The following is an 18,040-nucleotide window of genomic DNA, read 5'->3' as shown; positions in this document are numbered from 1 at the left end:
ACTAATCTTGTGAGGTATGGTCCATCTCCATTTAGTGGTCCGGTAGAGATTGCTGTTATATTCTCACGCAAGTAGCTCCTTAAGTTGCTTGTTTCCTTGTTACTTGGATCAAAACCATATTTATCTGCTCTGGAGACATCTGCTAGAAGACATGGTTGCTGCAGCTGAGACAAGAAGGTTGAAATGGAACCAAAGCTAAGATGCAAAGCTTCCTGTTCACAATTGTTGGGGTTGTTTGCTTTGGTTATTTTTTTGCCCTAAGCCAATAGCCTTTGCTTTGGCCTAGTTTCAGGCAAAGGGGCCTTTGTGTTCAACATTGCGTTTTTGCAGAGCTTAAAGCGAAGTCTGGAGCAGGCTCGGATGGAAGTTTCTCAGGAGGATGACAAAGCACTGCAGCTCCTTCACGATATAAGAGAACAAAGTCGGAAGTTGCAGGAAATCAAAGAACAGGTATGAATAACTATTGTTCAGAGTATTTTAATAAGGACAACTTAGAGTATACTAGCTGGTTCTAGCAGTAGGCATGGTTCCATATAAACCCTCCTCTTTTCAGCACCAAAGGCTTCACAGACTAAAAAATGAACATAGTGCTGCTCTGTGTGTGTCTCTGTGATTCCTGAATCCTTCCCCGCCCCTATTTGTCCTTTATAGTCTCTAAAACGCGCGACACCCCTTTTCTTTCCCCAGGAGTATCAAGCCCAAGTTGAAGAAATGCGATTGATGATGAATCAGCTAGAAGAGGACCTTATTTCTGCTCGCAGACGTAGTGATCTTTATGAATCTGAATTGAGAGAGTCTCGACTGGCTGCAGAAGAGTTCAAGCGAAAAGCCACTGAATGTCACAACAGGCTTCAGAAAGTAGTTAAGGTCAGCAGTCCAGAATTCCCGGGTTGCTTTCCAATCCATTTGACTCCCAATGTATGGAAAACAGACAAATTTGACTCCATTTTGGGGGGCTGCAAGACACACATGCAGACAGCAGTGATTGAGTTGTAGACTTTAATTTTTGAGAGTACAAGAAATAGGTTGTAAGGAAGCTGGAAAAAGTTGTTATTCCTTAGCATTACTTTAAAGAGGGAGTGGGGAGGTTGAATTGCTCAGGATTCTGACTGCCAGACATCAGGTTTTGTTCTAAAAATGTTTTATATTTGTCACTAGACAAATTTATTAGCCTGTATGATATGAAGGGTCCAGGGGATGGCAAAGGATGGCATTTCTTCCTTTGCGTGGTGCAGATTAATCAGAATAGATGCCTTTATGCCCAACATGGTTGCCTTCGCTGGGCAAAATTACTCCATTTAACTGCTTTTGTCAATTTCCCATGCCTCTTTTTCAATAGTGCAAGTAAATAAGGAGATCTACCTAAGAAAGACGGACTCTATTTCTTTCTTCTGAATAGCAGTTACTGCAAGTTTTCACCTTTATTTCTCAAATAACGCGGGGGTGGGGTTAAGGACGCTGAAATTCAGGAACTGCATAGATTTCTGTTTATCTGGACCCGATTACTAAATTGCACTTTCTGTTTAACCCTCACACAAAAGGTTAAAGATCAAGGAAAAACCGAAGTAGGAGAGCTGTATTCCAAGTTGGAGAAGGTATGTGTATGAGTGTCATTTTGTTTGTGGCTATTGATAAAATCCCAGAATAAATACAGCATTTGACTGATCTGCAGTTTGATTCTCAGCTAGGGACTAGTCAGGTGATCCTCACTGGATTTAGGTTTTGTGAGAGTATGGTCATAAAATCAAATGTATTCTGTACTTTAAAGTGGGATTTTGTGACAGGCGGTAGCGATGAAGCTCCTGTGCCCTGTTGACTGCATTAACATTATATGGAACTGTCATGAATGTTTTATCCTCATATGAGTAGCTGCCAGTCTTAGGCAGCTTATAAAATTTCAAGCCCTGTGACTTGAAGCGCATGTTCAGCCGCTGAGGAAAAATCCCTGCACCAGCTTAGAGGCTATAAGGAGTTACTGTGCGAAGGAGGGAGATGTTGAGCTGTGTAAGCAAAGTGGAGAAGGCAAATTAGAGAAGCTCAGCGTAATGTTCAGGGGAAAATTGGAAGCAGGATGGCTAGATGAAGACAGGAGTTTCATGGAAGGCTTTCATCTAAGAATGAGGAACATTGCACCAGACCCGGATGTTAGATAAGCCCATTCTGTTGTGAAAGTGTTTGCTATACCCAGCCTTAGCTATGATTGATTGTGTTTTGTGACAGTGGTACTGTATTGTATTAATCTTTTGACTTAGATGTTTTTTAAAAAAAATTATCGATGTATTTCACCCAGAGCCACAAATTGTGAGTGGGGTAGTTTTATAAGTTCCTTAAATAAATACATAAATAAATTGAAACATTTAGGGGGACTTAAGACTAGGAAGTAAGTAGATCAATAGGTACCGCTTCGGCGGGAAGGTAATGGCGTTCCGTGTCGTCATGCTGGCCACATGACCCGGAAGTGTCTACGGACAACGCCGGCTCTAAGGCTTAGAAACGGAGATGAGCACCGCCCCTTAGAGTCGGACACGACTGGACTTTACGTCAAGGGAAACCTAAGACTAGGAAGCAGGTATTTGAGGAAATGGAGAGGGAAGGGATTCAGAGTGCTAAAAAAACAAGTAGCAAATGAAAGGGAAAAGGCCTTTGAAGTCTAATAGTGATTAGAAAAGAGATAGCTGAAAGGACAGAGTAGGTAGGTAAGTTGGAGTTGGAATGACTAAAGAATGGTGAAGGATTCGGCCTGAGACCCAGGTCCAAGTTTATTCTCAGCCATGAATCTTACTGAGAGACTTTGGGCCAACCTACCTGAAAGGATAGTTATTGTGGAGGAAAACGTGGGTACCACCTTGAGCAAGATAGAAGTCTAATGAAGAAAGAAGCAGCTGGAGGGCAGTTGATTAAAGTAAGGAGTGATAGAGGTGTGGAAACAAAGGAAGGAGAGCCAAGGTGAGCAGGGGCTGTGGATTAAATGCCACAGAAAAGATCTGAGGAGAAGCTTGAAATGCTATGGGCTGGAGAGCCATGGAGGCAAACTTCTGCTAGGTCCTGATGTGGAAAGGACATCAGTTAAGGACCTCTTTCTTACTAAAGTGAAACTTGCAGTTACTGGTGAGTGTAACCCCAGGTGTTCTGGCATGAGAAAGCATGGCCTATGGGGATTTAATCCGATTCTGTTGCCTATTTGTTGAACATGCAAGGGGATTTCCAGGTTCAACTTCTTCCACTGTGACAGACAGAGGCTGTGGTGGCTGAACTGCCATACTATCCCTATGAGAAGGAAGGGCCCAAAATTCTGTGCCTATCTGCCATTAGCTGAGCTTTTTAGATCCAATGGGAGGAAGAAAGAAGAGAACAAAGAATGAAGATGTGTAAAAAGCCAGGTCAAGGGGAGCTAGAAATAGTGGTGGAAGAGTGAACAGTTCAGAGGAAGAAAGGAGCAGGTTAGCAGAAGGCGTTCAAGATGGATCAATGCTGGTGAGAATGGACAGAGAAGATTGGTGAGCATGGCTGAAAGTTGCAGAGATCAGGGATATACATACTGAATTTAGATAACCAGCCAAACCAGTAATAGGCTGCTGTACCAAAATGGCTTGTTGGCAGATATATAATGCATCCTCTGTGTTCCCAAAATCCTCAGGCTTCCTTACCTTGAAAAGAGAAAGCTGTACCATTTACTGGCCTACGCTGAATCGGAATGAGGCTCTTTCTCTTATTCCCTTGGAGTTCAGAGACCTTGCTTAGGAAACACTGATCTAAAGGGGAGCCAGTATCATTAGGGTCTGGTACTCTGAAATGAGACTGAAGGTGCCAGTAAAGCTTGTTTGTGCTTTTAAGGTGATTCCCACCCCCTACACATTTTCTTTCCCTTCCTGCCTTGTCTAGATCAATGCAGAACAACAGGTCAAAATTCAGGAGCTACAAGAGAAGCTGACAAAGGTAAGATTTAATTACGGGTGAGCTGGAGAATCAATGGCTTTGATTTTCCGTTAAAAGTTGGTGAGGGGGAAGTCTTTTTATTTCCCCCTACACAGTTTATAAATCTCCTCTATAGACTTCCCTGCAAGCTGTAATGCAGAGGAGGGTGGAACAGTGTCTTGTGTTCCAAAACAGAGTTAGTCATTCCACTGTAGATAGGAAGGAGAGACTGGGGGGGGTGCAGGGGGGCTGGAATTTGAAATCTCAGTGATGATCTCAGTGCTTTCTCCTCTTCACAACATGTCATCCCAGGCTTATTTTTAAAAACAAAGTTGAGTCAGACTTGGAATATTTGGTAGGGATTTAACTTTAGAAGGCCAAGTCGGGCCCGCTGCACCGGGTGAGAGCTTTTTCAGCAGTCAGGGCTGCCTTGCGATAACATAATGAGCCTGGAGACAGCGACAGGTTGTGGCTGTGTAATTCGGCTCTAATTTTCTTGAAGGGGTAGGTGCCAAATCATAACTCAGGACTCCATTACTTCTTTCTTTCTTGCCTTTACTGTACCAACTGTGCAACCCTTTAGATCAGTCCCTGGACAGTCTTGAGGTGTGTTTTGCAACGATGAGATGTCAAATTTGAACTTCATTTGCTTGGAAAGACTGTTTTATGCAGAGGCTGCAGGGTGTGATGTTAGAGACAACTGGTTGTGTGGGCTTAAACAGGCCATCGATCTCTCTCTGCAAGATTGTCAAGAGTCCAACCCATATATCCTTCCCATAGCTTCATAGCACTCTTTGAACTCCTGAAAGGATATCACACAGAAGAAGAACAAGACCATTTTTCTGTCGTTCTAGAGCAGCCTTTCTCAACCTTTGACCCTGGAGGAACCCTTGAAATATTTTCCAGGCCCCAGGGAATCTCTGCACATTTAGGCTCAAATAGAGGCCACAAATTACAAAATGATTATATTCGTTTCATGGGTAGGCCTGTATATATGCACTAACCGTGTTCTTAAACTGAAAATCAAGAATGAAACTTACCTCTTTCATGTGAAGTTGCCTGGATTTGAAATAATGTTTTAAATAAATCATGATCTCCCAGGGAACCCCTAGTGACCTCGCATGGAACCCTAGGGTGCCACGGAACTCTAGTTGAGAAACCCTGCTCTAGTACATATATGTAGAAAATTTCACCCTAAAAGATTCCAGTTTGTTTTTCAATTGAAGTGTACAGCTTATATGTTATATGGTGGAAAAAATTCTGAATTGATTTGTCTTGGTCTGACTTTTTTACATCTCAAAAACCTAGCATTTTAACAGGGGTATGTAGACTTTCTATATCCACTGTAGGTTGAATTGACACTTCACATTGGGACATACTATGATTGGTTTGGTTTTGGCTCAGCACAGTGAGTGAATTTAGCCATTTTATATGAACCAGGATATTATATCTCAACAATGAACAATGGTTCAAAGATCCTGGTTTGGTGTGATGTGTGAACCCAGTGATGAAACTGAACTTTTAGACCAGAGCAGGCAAACAGATGATCTTCTAAAATTTTGGTGTAATGCCCAAAGACATTTGCTAAATGGCCATATTGGATGGGGCTGGTGGGAAGTATAGTCCAACACATTTAGAAGGTGCTAGGTTGGTAAAGGTTGTTAACTTGAGTGTATTTCTGGATACTTGTAAGGAACATTATAGTCTGGTATTTTAGCAGAGTTTCGACTCTGCTTAATTCTGCAGAGTCACCAGGAGCTGGGTTTGAGTCAGTCTCTACAAAATAATTAAGCAAAGATTTTTCTGCTGCTCCTAGACTCTGTTGGCATTCATTGGTACTTTGGGCTGAAATGCTTGATAGGCCAAGTCTCATGACACCACAACTCCGCAGCTTTTACATCTTTCAGCTTCATGTTCTTCCTCCCTATTGTGGTGTTGACACTACTTAGGAGAAAGGAGTTGAGTGTTGGATTGGAATCATTAACAGCCATAAATGTAGAGGGGTAGAATCTAGTACTTGGGCCAAGGTCTTTGGGGATGAGAGATGTTATGAATTCTACTTCAGCACCACACTTCTCTCCTTCCTTCCTTCTGGTCAAATAAGAGTAACGTAGGGAGCAGTGTTTTGAGTGTGTTTCCCCCCCCCCATAATATCTCAAAGCATATGATGTGATAAATTTAAAAAGTGGAATTGTTACTGAAATGCTTCAGTGTTTTCACACATGTATACAACGATCAGCATTGATCTGCATCATTATCGATCTTTTAAGGCCATGAAAGCCAGCTCGGAAGCCACCGAACTGCTTCAGAACATACGGCAAGCGAAAGAGAGAGCGGAGAAGGAGTTAGAGAAATTGCAAAACCGGGAGGACTCCAGTGAAAGCATGAAAAAGAAATTGCTGGAAGCAGAGGTTAGCGGAGTTGTCACTTGTACAAGCGTGGCTCAGACGCAACAAAAATCCTTGGGTCATAGCCTGACCTTGTTTGCTAACTGAAGCTTGTTCAAAGGTTACTGCGTTGGGGGAATTTGAGCCCAAGTTTAGATTAAGTCAGGGATGTATTTGGAGGGCATGCGTGGTTTGTGGTCACCTGTGCTTGTAGCAGGAAACTATAGTTCATTGATTTGGAACTGGGTAAACTTAGGTCATATGGCAGAGTCGCAGTTTAAAATCATGGGCATTTCTTCTTTGTTGCATTCAGTTACTGGCTTTGGCTTTTTAACTCAAACTCATCATCCAAGGGTCTGAGATACGGTCTTCCTGTGATGGCAATATGTTGGGTGGCCACCCAGATTCCTTTTGCATTCATTCTGCCTTCTTGAACATTGGCTAGGAAAGACGCCATTCTCTAGAGAACCAAGTGAAGCGGCTGGAGACAGTGGAACGCCGAGAGAACCGACTGAAAGAAGATATCCAGACAAAGTCTCAGCAAATCCAGCAGATGGCTGATAAAATTCTGGTGGGTAGCAATGAAAAAAGAGTGGAGTTTTCATGGAGTGAGATGTTGGTGGGAAGTGTTAAAGACAGAAAAAGCTGTACGATTTTGAGATTTCAAATGATCAACTTCTGCAGCTGGAGACAGGTAAAGCTTATGGAAGGTTCCTTGCTAACGCTTGGGTCCATGGTATTGAACAGTTATGTGGTTGCTGCTTTGGAGGAAGAGAAGAGACCAGCCACCAAGAGACCAGCCTTCCGTTTTTCTCAATGGTGGTTGACAGCAACCATCAGTCATGGAAATCTGCCCCAGTAGAAGTATTTATACATTGATATTTGTATGTGATACTTGCATCATTTTAACTCTAGTTTGTTGAATAAACTACCACTGGGTGGATCCATACCTTTCACTAAGCCATAAGCTATGACTTACAAACCACTATAGCTACGTTCATGCATTATTACTAAGCCAAAATCATAAAACACATCATGCCTTAGCCGGTTGTGTAAGCCCAGTCATAGGCTGGGTTCAGTTATCATGCTTAACCATGGCTATGTGAAGCCAGATTCTGTCGCGTCATACGTATGTGGCCGAAAGTCAAATGTAATTTGCTTGGGTTTGGCTTATCGTATTATGTGAACCCAATTGTTTATTTATTTAGTCATTTCTACATTAGGCTTTTATCCAACCTTTCTTTTATTTCATTTCAAGATAGCCTACATGGTGTTCCTTCCTTACAACTCCGTGAGGCAGGCTGGACTGAGAGAAAGTGGCCCAAAGTCACGTGGGAGTTTTGTGTAAAATACGAACTCATGCATAACTGATTTTCTTTACATGAATGATTCACTGAAGCCCACATCCATTTGGGTTGTGATATTCTAGACTCCATTCAGCATGGATGGCTCCTCTGCACAATTTCTGGAAGGCCGCCAACCTTTCAAACTTGATTCTCCTCTAAAAGCCAAGTCTGACAAATTCATGAGGGGGTAAGGCGATCAGATTTGGAGGCAGCAAATGAGTCTCTGTTTCCTTCTTGCAGTTCTAAGATCAGAAGCAGTGTTTCTCAACCTTGGCCACTTTAAGATGCGTGGACTTCGACTCCCAGAATTCCCCAGCCAGCATAGCTAGCTGGGGAATTCTGGGAATTGAAGTCCACACATCTTAAAGTGGCCAAGATTGAGAAACACTAATCACAAGGATACCTTTTAGTAAAATGTATTAGTCAGAAAAGGTGCTACTGCACTCCTGGGGTTGGTTGGTTTGGCTACCATAGACTTTCTTCCTACAATATTTGCAGACCTAAGAGTAGCCTGGTTGGGTTTAGTTGGGGTTCTGTTCTGCATCATAACTAGCCATGATAGCTAGCAATTATTTTACAGGAACTCAGTTTAATTCAGGAATTATATAGCTGTCCTGACTAATAAAACCCCACTTATCTATTTCTTTAACAGCATTTATAGATGGCCTCAATCTGACCAACTCCAGTGGTGATGAATGATAGTTTCCATGATGGTTTTTCCTATTATACCAGTGCTTTTCTTGTTGAATTGGCTTTTGAACTTTGTGGCACTTGGTTTCATTTCTTGCTTTTCTGTCCTGCTTTTTGTTTGAGAGTTCAGGGATGTGTAAAGGAGGGTCTCTCTCCTTTTCATCTTCAAAACAACCATCCAGGAAGCAAGATGGGCTGAGATCGTGTGGCTGTCCCAAGTCATGTCTTGAGCTTGGTGACTGAGAGGGATCCTGAACCTCTCTCCCGAGTTGAAATCCCATGCTTTAACTGCTACACTGCTCTCTCGCTTTTGTTTCCTGTTTGCTGCCTTCAGGCAGAAAGGCAAGGTAGAAATCCAAAAATAAATGCATCGTCCTCCCTAAAGTTGCTCGTTCGATTTTGATGCTGTGTGGGTTGACAGCTTCCATCTCATGGGAGCGAATTCTGCACTTTCTCTATGGGCTCTATGAAGAACCTGTCTGTCCTGAATGTCTTCCAGTTTAATTTTGCAGGATGAATCCATGGAAGTTGTAGTATTGTGAGAGAGTGGAAAACAAATTCTCTGCTTCAGTGCTTTTCCACGCAAATTTACAAAGCTTCTAACATTCTTTTCTCCCCACGGCGCTCTACTGTGCTTTTACACTTTTTCTAAAGGCTCTAAAGCCCTAAAAGTGTACCATTTCTCGAAGGAATGACCCTCAATGTTCTCCAGAAATTTCAGTGGTCCATGCTGCCATTTCCCCTACCTATAGAGCCATGGTTGAGATTTATTTATAAAACGTAGATCCCATCCTGAGTTTTTTTAGCAATCCCAAATTTGGGAAGCTGTTGAGCACAAGTGGATGCAGTTATCTCAAGGCACATTGTGCCAAGCCATGGTGGCTTATAAATCCATTTCACAAATGATAGCAGCTTGGTTCACTCGACCCACTAAGCTCAAGCAAAAGAAACTACAGAGTGGCTCAGAGAGGTGCGTGAGCTAAGCCATAGGCTTCTATCATATTGAGTCCTCATTATGATAATCTACAAGAAATTCTACCATGTGTGGGCAGTTTGAGACTGATAGGATCTACTTCTGCTTTTTATTAGGACCCTAAAATCCATTAGTTAGGGATGCGGTGGCGCTGCAGGTTAAACCGCTGAGCTGCTGAGCTTGCCGATCGGAAGGTTGGCGGTTCGAATCCGCATGACGGGGTGAGCTCCCATTGCTAGTCCCAGCTCCTGCCAACCTAGCAGTTCAAAAACATGCAAATGTGAGTAGATTAATAGGTACCGCTTCGGCGGGCAGGTAACGGCGTTCTGTGAAGTGTCTATGGACAAACGCCGGCTCTTCGGCTTTGAAACAGAGATGAGCACCGCCCCCTAGAGTCGGACACGACTGGACTTAATGTCAAGGGAAACCTTTACCTTTACCTAAAATCCATTAACTGAAGCCAAATGCAAAATAAGGGCAGCTGGGACTGGAGGGCGTGAACCAGTTACCTATTCAATCCTCTAAGCTAGTATTTCTCAATCTCAGCAACTTTAAGATGTGTGGACTTCAACTCCCAGAATTCCCCAGCCAGCAAGGAATTGAAGTTGAAGTCCACACATCTTAACGCTGCCAAGGTTGAGAAACACTGCTTTAAGCCATAACATAGAACAAATGTTCATTGGTGTTACAACAGATCAGGGAGGTAGCCTAACTCCATCACACCACCACACACAGTAAAACACAAATTCCTCCACACAAGCTTAACAGTGTTGTTGAGAAACATTTGTTGTTGTTTTTTTGTTGTTTTTTTTGCCATTTCCTTTTTGGGGGTTTTGAACCCAAAACCCTAAAGGTAAAGGTAAAAGTGTCCATGTGGTGCCACTTGACCACCTTATTAACATCAAAGTCGGGGGTGGGGGGGAGAGATGTTTGTAAGATGTGTATCCAATACAATTCTTCCCTTAAGAGCTTGCCACCTTCTGATGGACACAGCGCTCCTTAGTAGGGCTGGGTAGGGGGGGTTGCCCCAATCTTTGACAGAGGAAAAGCTGTTCTAGCAATACCTGTATTTCTAGGGCACCATTCACGGGAATTGTTAGACAGGCCAGAAATCATGAAACTTCCAGTCAGACCCACCATCTTCTGCCAGGGCCCTCCAATTCCCTTTGCAGCAGGATTTGCCAAAGGCCTTTCCCTCAGTGTCAGTCGAGTGCACTGTAGCACTACTCCTTCCCATGGAAGAGCTTCAGATTCCAGTTGCTTCAACAGAAGCTCCCAAATCAAACAAAGCCTGTTTCGTCAACTCCTTGCACATCATATGTTTGAGTTAAATGGCAATAAAGCCTGCAAAGCCAAGCTTGAGGAGTCTTGGCAGCCTTGCCCATGTTCCGAAATCTGCTGTGTTTTCTGTGTTGGAGAAGGACAGGATTAATCATCTTAACTCTTTCTTCTCCAGAGATAATCCACTGAGTCTGTGGTGCAGCTTGCTAGGGTTCCCGCCGTTATTAATGGTAGTGATATTTTGCAAGGGCAAAAATTCCTTTCTGGCTGATTAGAGTTCTTTTGCTCTGCGTTGGCATGTTGTCAAAATACCCATTGATACAGATGTATTTACGTGTACACATTAGATGTGTTCAGTATTGGCACCTGAAGCTGGCAAGGGTGCTTTAGATTCCAATACTTTACACTATAGAAGAGCCTTTCTCAACCTTTGACCCTGGAGGAACCCTTGAAATATTTTCCAGGCCTCGGGGAACCCCTGCACATTGGCTCAAATATAGGCCAGAAGTTACAAAATTGTGATATTTGTTTCATGGGTAGGCCTGTATATATGCCTTAACAATGTTCTTGAACTAAAAATAAAGAATGAAACTTACCTCTTTAATGCGAAGTTGCCCGGATTTGAAATAATTTTTTAAATAAATCGTGATCTCCCAGGGAACCCCTAGGGACCTCTCTCGGAACCCTGCTTGAGAAACCCTGCTCTAGGACATATACGTAGAAAATTTAGGGAAAGCAGGGGAGCAGCCAAATGCTTCCAGACGTTGCTCCCAAGATGTTTTGTCCTCTGCTGCCACTGCCGGTGTCTGTGGTGGGGCTTATCCCACCAGTTCTGTCATCTCCTGATCATCTCACAGCTTCCCCTGCCCCTTTCAGCCACCACCAATCTCCTGCAGGAAGGAGGGGCCATAGTATATCCTAGTGGCTGACCTGCCCCCAATTTTCTCCGTACCTTCCTTTTCCTCTTTCCTCTGCCTCCCCACAGCTGCTGCTCATACCCTTGGCTTTTCCCCTCACTTGCTCATCTGCCCTTGCAACCCACCTCGTCTTGGAGCAAAAGAACCCCACTTTGTTCCATATATAGAACATGTGAATCATGGGCTTCAGCTTGGACACAGACTGTCTGGAAAAAGTTGTTTCTGCACACAGTGTGTACACTTCCCGTGCTTTTGATCGGAAGGATCTGTTCCTCGGGTAGGCGACCTGTAGCATTTGAAGTGGTTTGCAAAGAAGTGAGGCTTCAGCGATGGTAGAAAAGGCAGAGTACGACTAATGAATGAGCTTGCTGTTAACAAGCCTCTGAAACGGCCAGATGAGTCCCCCTCAAATGCCATCTCCTAGTGCGGGAATTATCCTCAACCTGCGGGAGCCTCGCAGCCTGGAGGTGGGCTGCCGCAGTGGCTGATGACAACCGAGCCCAATTCCATTATAATCAGCTCTCTTTCTGGGGACTTCCTCTGGATTTGGGGAGTTTTCCAATTTGGCAAAGAAATCTCAAACTCTGCAAGGCTGCCGACAGCTTTTGTAATAAAAAAGAGGCTGGGGGGATCTTCTTTCATAAGACTTAGGGCTCCATCCAACAGTATGTGGGTGGAGGTCTTCCTGTGAGTTCTTGCACTGTGAATGCTTGAGACAGCATATAAACTGGAGCCCCTAAAGAGAGACTGGGCAATTGGCAAGATACAGTAGTCCTCGCCTGACAACCATTTGTTTAGTGATAGTTCTGACTTGTGACGGTGCTGGAAAAAATGACTTGGAACTGGTCCTCACACTTATGATCACCTCAGCGTCCCCGTGGTCACATGATCATGATTTGGGAGCTTGGCAACCAGTTCGCATTTATGACTGTCACAGCCTCAAGCAATTGCCTTTTTCTACCTTCCCGGCTGGCTTCTGGCAAACAAAATCTATAGGCCACTGTGTGCCTCACGAAATGACCATGTGGTTCGCTTAATGACTGCTGCAAAAAGTCCTAAAATTGGGTCGGATTTGCTTAATGACCGCTTCACTTAGCAACTAAAATTCTGGTCCCAGTTGTGGTTGTTAAGCGAGGACTGCCTGTATAACTTCCTCCTTGTCAATTACTGCAGTCTCTTTGTGCTTATCAAAGTGATGGGCACATTTGTTTCATTCTTAGGCAGGCTTTACAGAGTGATCCCAGTTGGATGTGTTCTGCTTAATCCTTTTTCTTAATCCTTTTTCGTTTCACATTTTTTTTTCCTCCTGCAAGTTTTTCTCCTAATTAGGGCGAGATTAAATGTAGGCAGGCGATGTTGTCTCGCGCGAAGCAGAAAGGATTGTAGCTCAGCGGTACAGCCGGATCCCTTCTTCATTAGAGGTCTTGAGTCAATCCGCAGCAGCCTGTTTGGGTTTTTATTGTTTTAATCAAAGATGTACCCTGAGATGCTGGAGAATCACTACCGGCCAACTGGTCTGAGAACCGTTGTGTCTGGGAACAGGGAGAGCAAAGAGCATTTTCCCCAAAGCAAGCAACTGCTCAAGTTGGGGGTCTGCTTCGAAGAGGAGAAGAGGAAGAAGAGGAGGAGGAGGAGGGAGCAGGCCTCAAGAGAATGCGCTGCAAGTGTCTGTTTTCCTGGGCTTTCAGTCGTGTAGGTGGATGCTGTCAGTGGCTATGGCAACAGAGGTAGGGGCAGCTGAGTAGGAGCTGCTGGAGAGGAATCTTCCAAGTGATTTATCTCTGCCCCAAAGTCTGTAACGACTTTCAACTTGCACTCCTTGACTTTCTAGAAGGATCCAGACGTTTTGGGAAATGGGCCATGGTTTTTATTTTTGATTTTTTGCCTTAGGATATATTTTTGCTTTAGCCAGAGCGTAAGACAAATAAAAGAAGCATACGAGATCGGTAAATGGGGGGAGAGCTGATCTATCGAATCGCTGCGAATTGGACATGATTGAAGGGATAGCATCACTGTCGTGTTTTTAAACAGTTTTCAGAGAGATACATGCTGGTCTCTTATTGAAAAAAGAGGCTCTTGACAGTTTTTGTATAATTGTTTACGGGCCGCACCCCGTGTTATCGGATGCATAAAGTGATGTTCGGAGTTCAGCCTCTATATGCATCTGTAACTTGTGTGTGTGCAAAACTGATGAACTGTCAGCCATGAAGTCAATTGGAAGTGAAATGCAAAAAGTAGTTATCTTATTAACAGTGGCCTTTTGCAAAGCAACTGTAGGACAATGCTATTTGTGGCTCTATCATTGTCCTACAGTTTTTTGGGAATGGCCACTGTTTTTCTGTTTTCTGATGCTGCTGACACCTGCTAATGTTTCTTGACATCTTAGACATCACTGTTTGGTCTCTGTCCCGGATTCCAACTTCTGACAGTTTCTCTTGTTGTTGTTGTTGTTAGTTGCCATCAAGTCGTTTACAACTCATGGCAACCCTATGCATAATAGAACGAAATGCTGTTTGGTCTTGCGCCATGTGTCTGGCTGTTCCAATGTTGCTTCCCTTGTTGTGGTAATTGTGTCAATCCATCGCATTGAAGGCCTTCCTCTTTTCCGCTGGCCCTCGACTTTATCAAACAGGATGTCCTTTTCAAGCAATCGGTCTTTCCTGGCGATGTGCCCGAAGTATGAGAGTCTAAGCCTTGTTATCTTCACCTCTAGGGAACATTCTGGTTGTATTTCTTCTAAAACTGATTTGTTTTGTTCTTCTGGCAGTCCATGGTATTTTCAATAATCTTTGCCAACACCACGATTTGAATGCGTCAATTCTTCTTCTATCTTCCTTTTTTAATGTCCCACTTTCACAGGCGTATGTGGCAATTGAGAAGACCATGGCGTGAGTCAGATGCACCTTTGTTTTTAAACTGATATCTTTACTTCTGAAAACTTTAGATAGGTCTTTGATGGCAGATTTTCCCAGCGCAAGCAGTGTATTTACCCTCTGTGCACCCAACACAACTGAACAAAGTTTGGACTGTTTTGAAACCACCAAGTCTGGAATTTTCCACTTCCAGTACTTTCAGAAACAATTCATTTCAAAGGTTTACTCCCATTAGGCAACTCCAGTGCTGAGATTACTTCAACATAAGTGGAGAAGCTGACTTTTTAAAAAGACAGAAGAAATTTGGTGTTGATGTAGTCTCTGCATGTCCATAGTCAGCATCAACAGTTTGCATCTCGCATAGGCTCAGTTAGTTTAGATGTAGGCAATATTACGAAAAATACCCTCCTGTAATCAGCTGACCCAAATGTCATAGGCTGAGAAGAGGCAAGTAATAATAGCATGTGTGTGCATGTGAGTTTTCAGAGAGATGCTTCTGCTGCTCACCCCCTTTCCCTTGCGCCTTGAGATGCTGGAATCTTTTCTCCTAGGAACTGGAGGAGAAACATCGGGAAGCCCAGCTTGCAGCCCAGCACCTGGAGTTGCATCTGAAGCAGAAAGAACAAATGTATGAAGAAAGGCTCAAAGTAAGAACGTATTTTATTTCTTGAGATACTGTGCACTTCCAGTCCTGCTGCATTGAGTCGGGGAAGGGAAGAAGAATAGAATGACCCTGGGGGAACTCAGGGCTCATTGCTAATGAGGTGGCATAGGAGGGAAGGGAATCAAGGGCAGAGATGTTGCCTCCAGTGCTCTTTCTGAGGCCTCTATACTGCTTCCCCCAAATTAGGCTATTGAAATTGTGCAGCGAACGATAAATCACAGTGGTGCATTTATGCTGCCTGTTTAGCCCGGCTGTTGCACCAAATTACAACAAAACATCCCACTTGAAAAATGCAAGCCAAGTGGAGGATTCCAGCTGTGGTTCTTCTGTTGATGTGGCTGTCACTGTGGTGCCCTCTGCAGCTGTCCAGCTGAAAACATTCAAAGATGTACCTTCCAGGCAGAAAACCAATGCTGGTCCCAATCAAATGCAAAACCTGATTTATTATGCTGAATAGATCAGTGAAATGATGGACCCCTTCGAAAATTAAGGACACCTGATTGAGATAATTCTTGGCCTTTGATTCTTTCCCATTCTTGCTCCTTTTATTTGATACCTGATTATTGAAGAAATTATTGGCAAGTTCCAGAAACACCTTCAACAATTATAAGTGATTATAAGAAGAGCACAGGGCAGAATTACCATGGAACTGTTGAGTGGCTATTGGGAGGTCAAGTTGACCCAGGCAGAAAATATGAAGGAAGAGTGTAATGAAGCTCTCTCAAAGTAATGTCCACAGCACCAGGCAACTGAATGATTAGACTCCAGGTAGCATCATTTTTGAGTTGGGCATGCTAGGCTTCTTTTCTGCTAAATAATTTTTATGTTCCTGTTATGAAACATCTACAAGTGATGTGATGGTGTGGGAAAAGTTTGATGGCCAAATCTTCATTATATTGCCAGTACTGGATGGACACCAAGACATGAGAAGAAGCAGGAGCCAAACTTTACAAGATTTGTATGCTAGATCTGGCCATACTGCACTGGTGGCTAGTCTTTGATTGGGCTATTTTTGAACCAAGCTGGTCCTTCCCAAGGCCAAACTCTGTGCTGTTGGTTTTGAGCAGAAGCAATTCCACTGATGGTATTCTTGATCCATTCATTCAAGTGAGAGTGTTTGTGCTCTGATGGGGCCACCTCAAGACCACATTTGACAGTTCCCCATCGTGCCCTCGGTTGTTTAGAGAAAGAATGCTTTCTTCCAAGTGAAGCTGCTGTAAACTGCCTTGAATCATCTATCAGCCTAGCTAAGTGCTGCCTTACAATTGAGGCGATTGCCTTTAGCTCCTCAAAGTGAAAATGGCAACTGGATCCCTCAGGGATCTTTTGCAAGGAATGGATGTGCTCTGCCACTGTGCTGTGGCTTTTCTGGCCCAAAACAGGGAAGGCCAAAGGGTGTCGTTCCCTGGAAGAGGATATATGTTCCACACAAGGTCCCAGGTTTAATTCCTGCAGACTAGGATGGGAATATCTCCTGCACAATTGAGCATGGCTGCCTGTCTGCATAGATGTGGAATGGGCAGCCTATAGGATGCATTCAGTCCCCAATCCCTGAAATTTCTGAATATCTCCCCTCCCCTCACTGCAGCAACTGAGTTTGGTAGCAAAAATGCAGAAATTCAACAGTAGGCTTTGTGAGTTTTTTTTTTGCAATGCAGCCTCTGGAATGCCATTCAAAAGACCAAGTCCCCAGAAAACATTGCAAATTTCTGATTGGATTGAAGTTCTGGTGTTTCTCTGACATTTTTTCTGGTGGCCCAAATGATTTAAGGCTGTCCAAGTTGAGGCTGAATGTCAACAGGCATAAAAGTAAGCATGCTGGTTTCCTCCCCCCCGCCCGTCAATTTAGGTGCTTGATAATCAGATGAAGAAAGATCTTGCAGACAAAGATGCACTTGAAAACATGCTGAGGAAACATGAAGAGGAAGCCCATGAAAAGTGCAAAATCCTTGCAGAACAGAAAGCAGTAAGTGAGGTGCTATTTAGATATGCTGTTAATTAATTTGAATCACCAGGCTAGTATACAGATCTTAGTCACATCAGAATGCGCAACATTGTTTGCACTGTCTTAGCAAGATTGCCTGGATGAGGCTACATTTTTGGAATCTCATCCCCAAGATGTCAGCCATAAATTAAACATGTATAATTGTCATATCAGTATTGCTGATATGCCAGTGAAAAGACGTTGATGTTTTCATGTTGATGAGCCGTTCGTAATTCTCCTACGGCTCCTGTTGGGAACCGTGGTGTGCATCAACATGCCTGCAGAGTCCATGGAATATTTTGAGTAGAGTTGGAAGGTATGCATGCCATTCACATAGAGTGCAGGGTGACTTCAGTGAAAGGGTATTCCATTTCACCGTCCAATGAACTTAAAAATATATGCTTCTCTTGGAGCTGTGTTGCGAGAAATGCTCAGAAGTGTTCGGTGAAGTAGTTTTTTTAAAGAATATTGTTTGCTAGCACCACCATTGTTTTTCTAGAGAAAATAAGTGCTTACCCTTTCCCAGCGTGGTTTGAAAGCCACTGTTAAGCCGCATTAATGGAAAAATGTCTTTCTTCAGATGATCAATGCGATGGATTCGAAGATCAGGTCTCTGGAACAGAGAATAGTGGAACTGTCTGAAGCTAACAAGCTTGCAGCAAACAGCAGCCTATTTACCCAGAGGAACATGTAAGCATAAAAGCTGCTATTAAGTTGTCTTGACTCATAGCGTTTTGGAGAAGCTTAGCAAGCATATTACTCATTGTAGAGTGACTTCCTTTTGATGCTCCTTTGACCTCAGAGCAGAGATAGGCAATCCAAACTCTAATTACATTGTCTGTCTGTCGGCTGAAAGATTGCCAAATGTGTGCGACCTTGGCATCTTTATAAGAAATTGCACAAGATATCAGATGACTTTGCTAAAATCTTGCAAGGTCGGGGCAGTTTCTTTTACCTGGGGAGAAACATCTGAAGGAACCGTTGGCCCTTCTTCCAACGTTTTCATCTAG

At 43.5% G+C, this 18,040-nt stretch overlaps 1 protein-coding gene across 3 annotated transcripts in view; it reads left to right on the top strand.

The window, feature by feature from the left end:
- Positions 1 to 18,040, top strand: part of CIT (citron rho-interacting serine/threonine kinase) — a 94,644-nt gene that overhangs the window by 30,089 nt on the left and 46,515 nt on the right. For all 3 annotated transcript variants that reach the window (XM_063315403.1, XM_063315402.1, XM_063315401.1), the window contains exons 12-20: positions 331 to 450; positions 688 to 867; positions 1,542 to 1,595; positions 3,883 to 3,936; positions 6,186 to 6,326; positions 6,748 to 6,873; positions 14,934 to 15,029; positions 16,896 to 17,012; positions 17,611 to 17,720. In XM_063315403.1, coding sequence (XP_063171473.1) covers positions 331 to 450; positions 688 to 867; positions 1,542 to 1,595; positions 3,883 to 3,936; positions 6,186 to 6,326; positions 6,748 to 6,873; positions 14,934 to 15,029; positions 16,896 to 17,012; positions 17,611 to 17,720 — 998 coding nt within the window. The remainder of the gene's footprint in view (positions 1 to 330; positions 451 to 687; positions 868 to 1,541; positions 1,596 to 3,882; positions 3,937 to 6,185; positions 6,327 to 6,747; positions 6,874 to 14,933; positions 15,030 to 16,895; positions 17,013 to 17,610; positions 17,721 to 18,040) is intronic.

The sequence above is a fragment of the Candoia aspera genome, chromosome 15 (assembly GCF_035149785.1).
Source record: "Candoia aspera isolate rCanAsp1 chromosome 15, rCanAsp1.hap2, whole genome shotgun sequence".
Taxonomy (NCBI): Eukaryota; Metazoa; Chordata; class Lepidosauria; order Squamata; family Boidae; genus Candoia; species Candoia aspera.
This window is presented reverse-complemented; position numbering and strand designations above follow the sequence as displayed.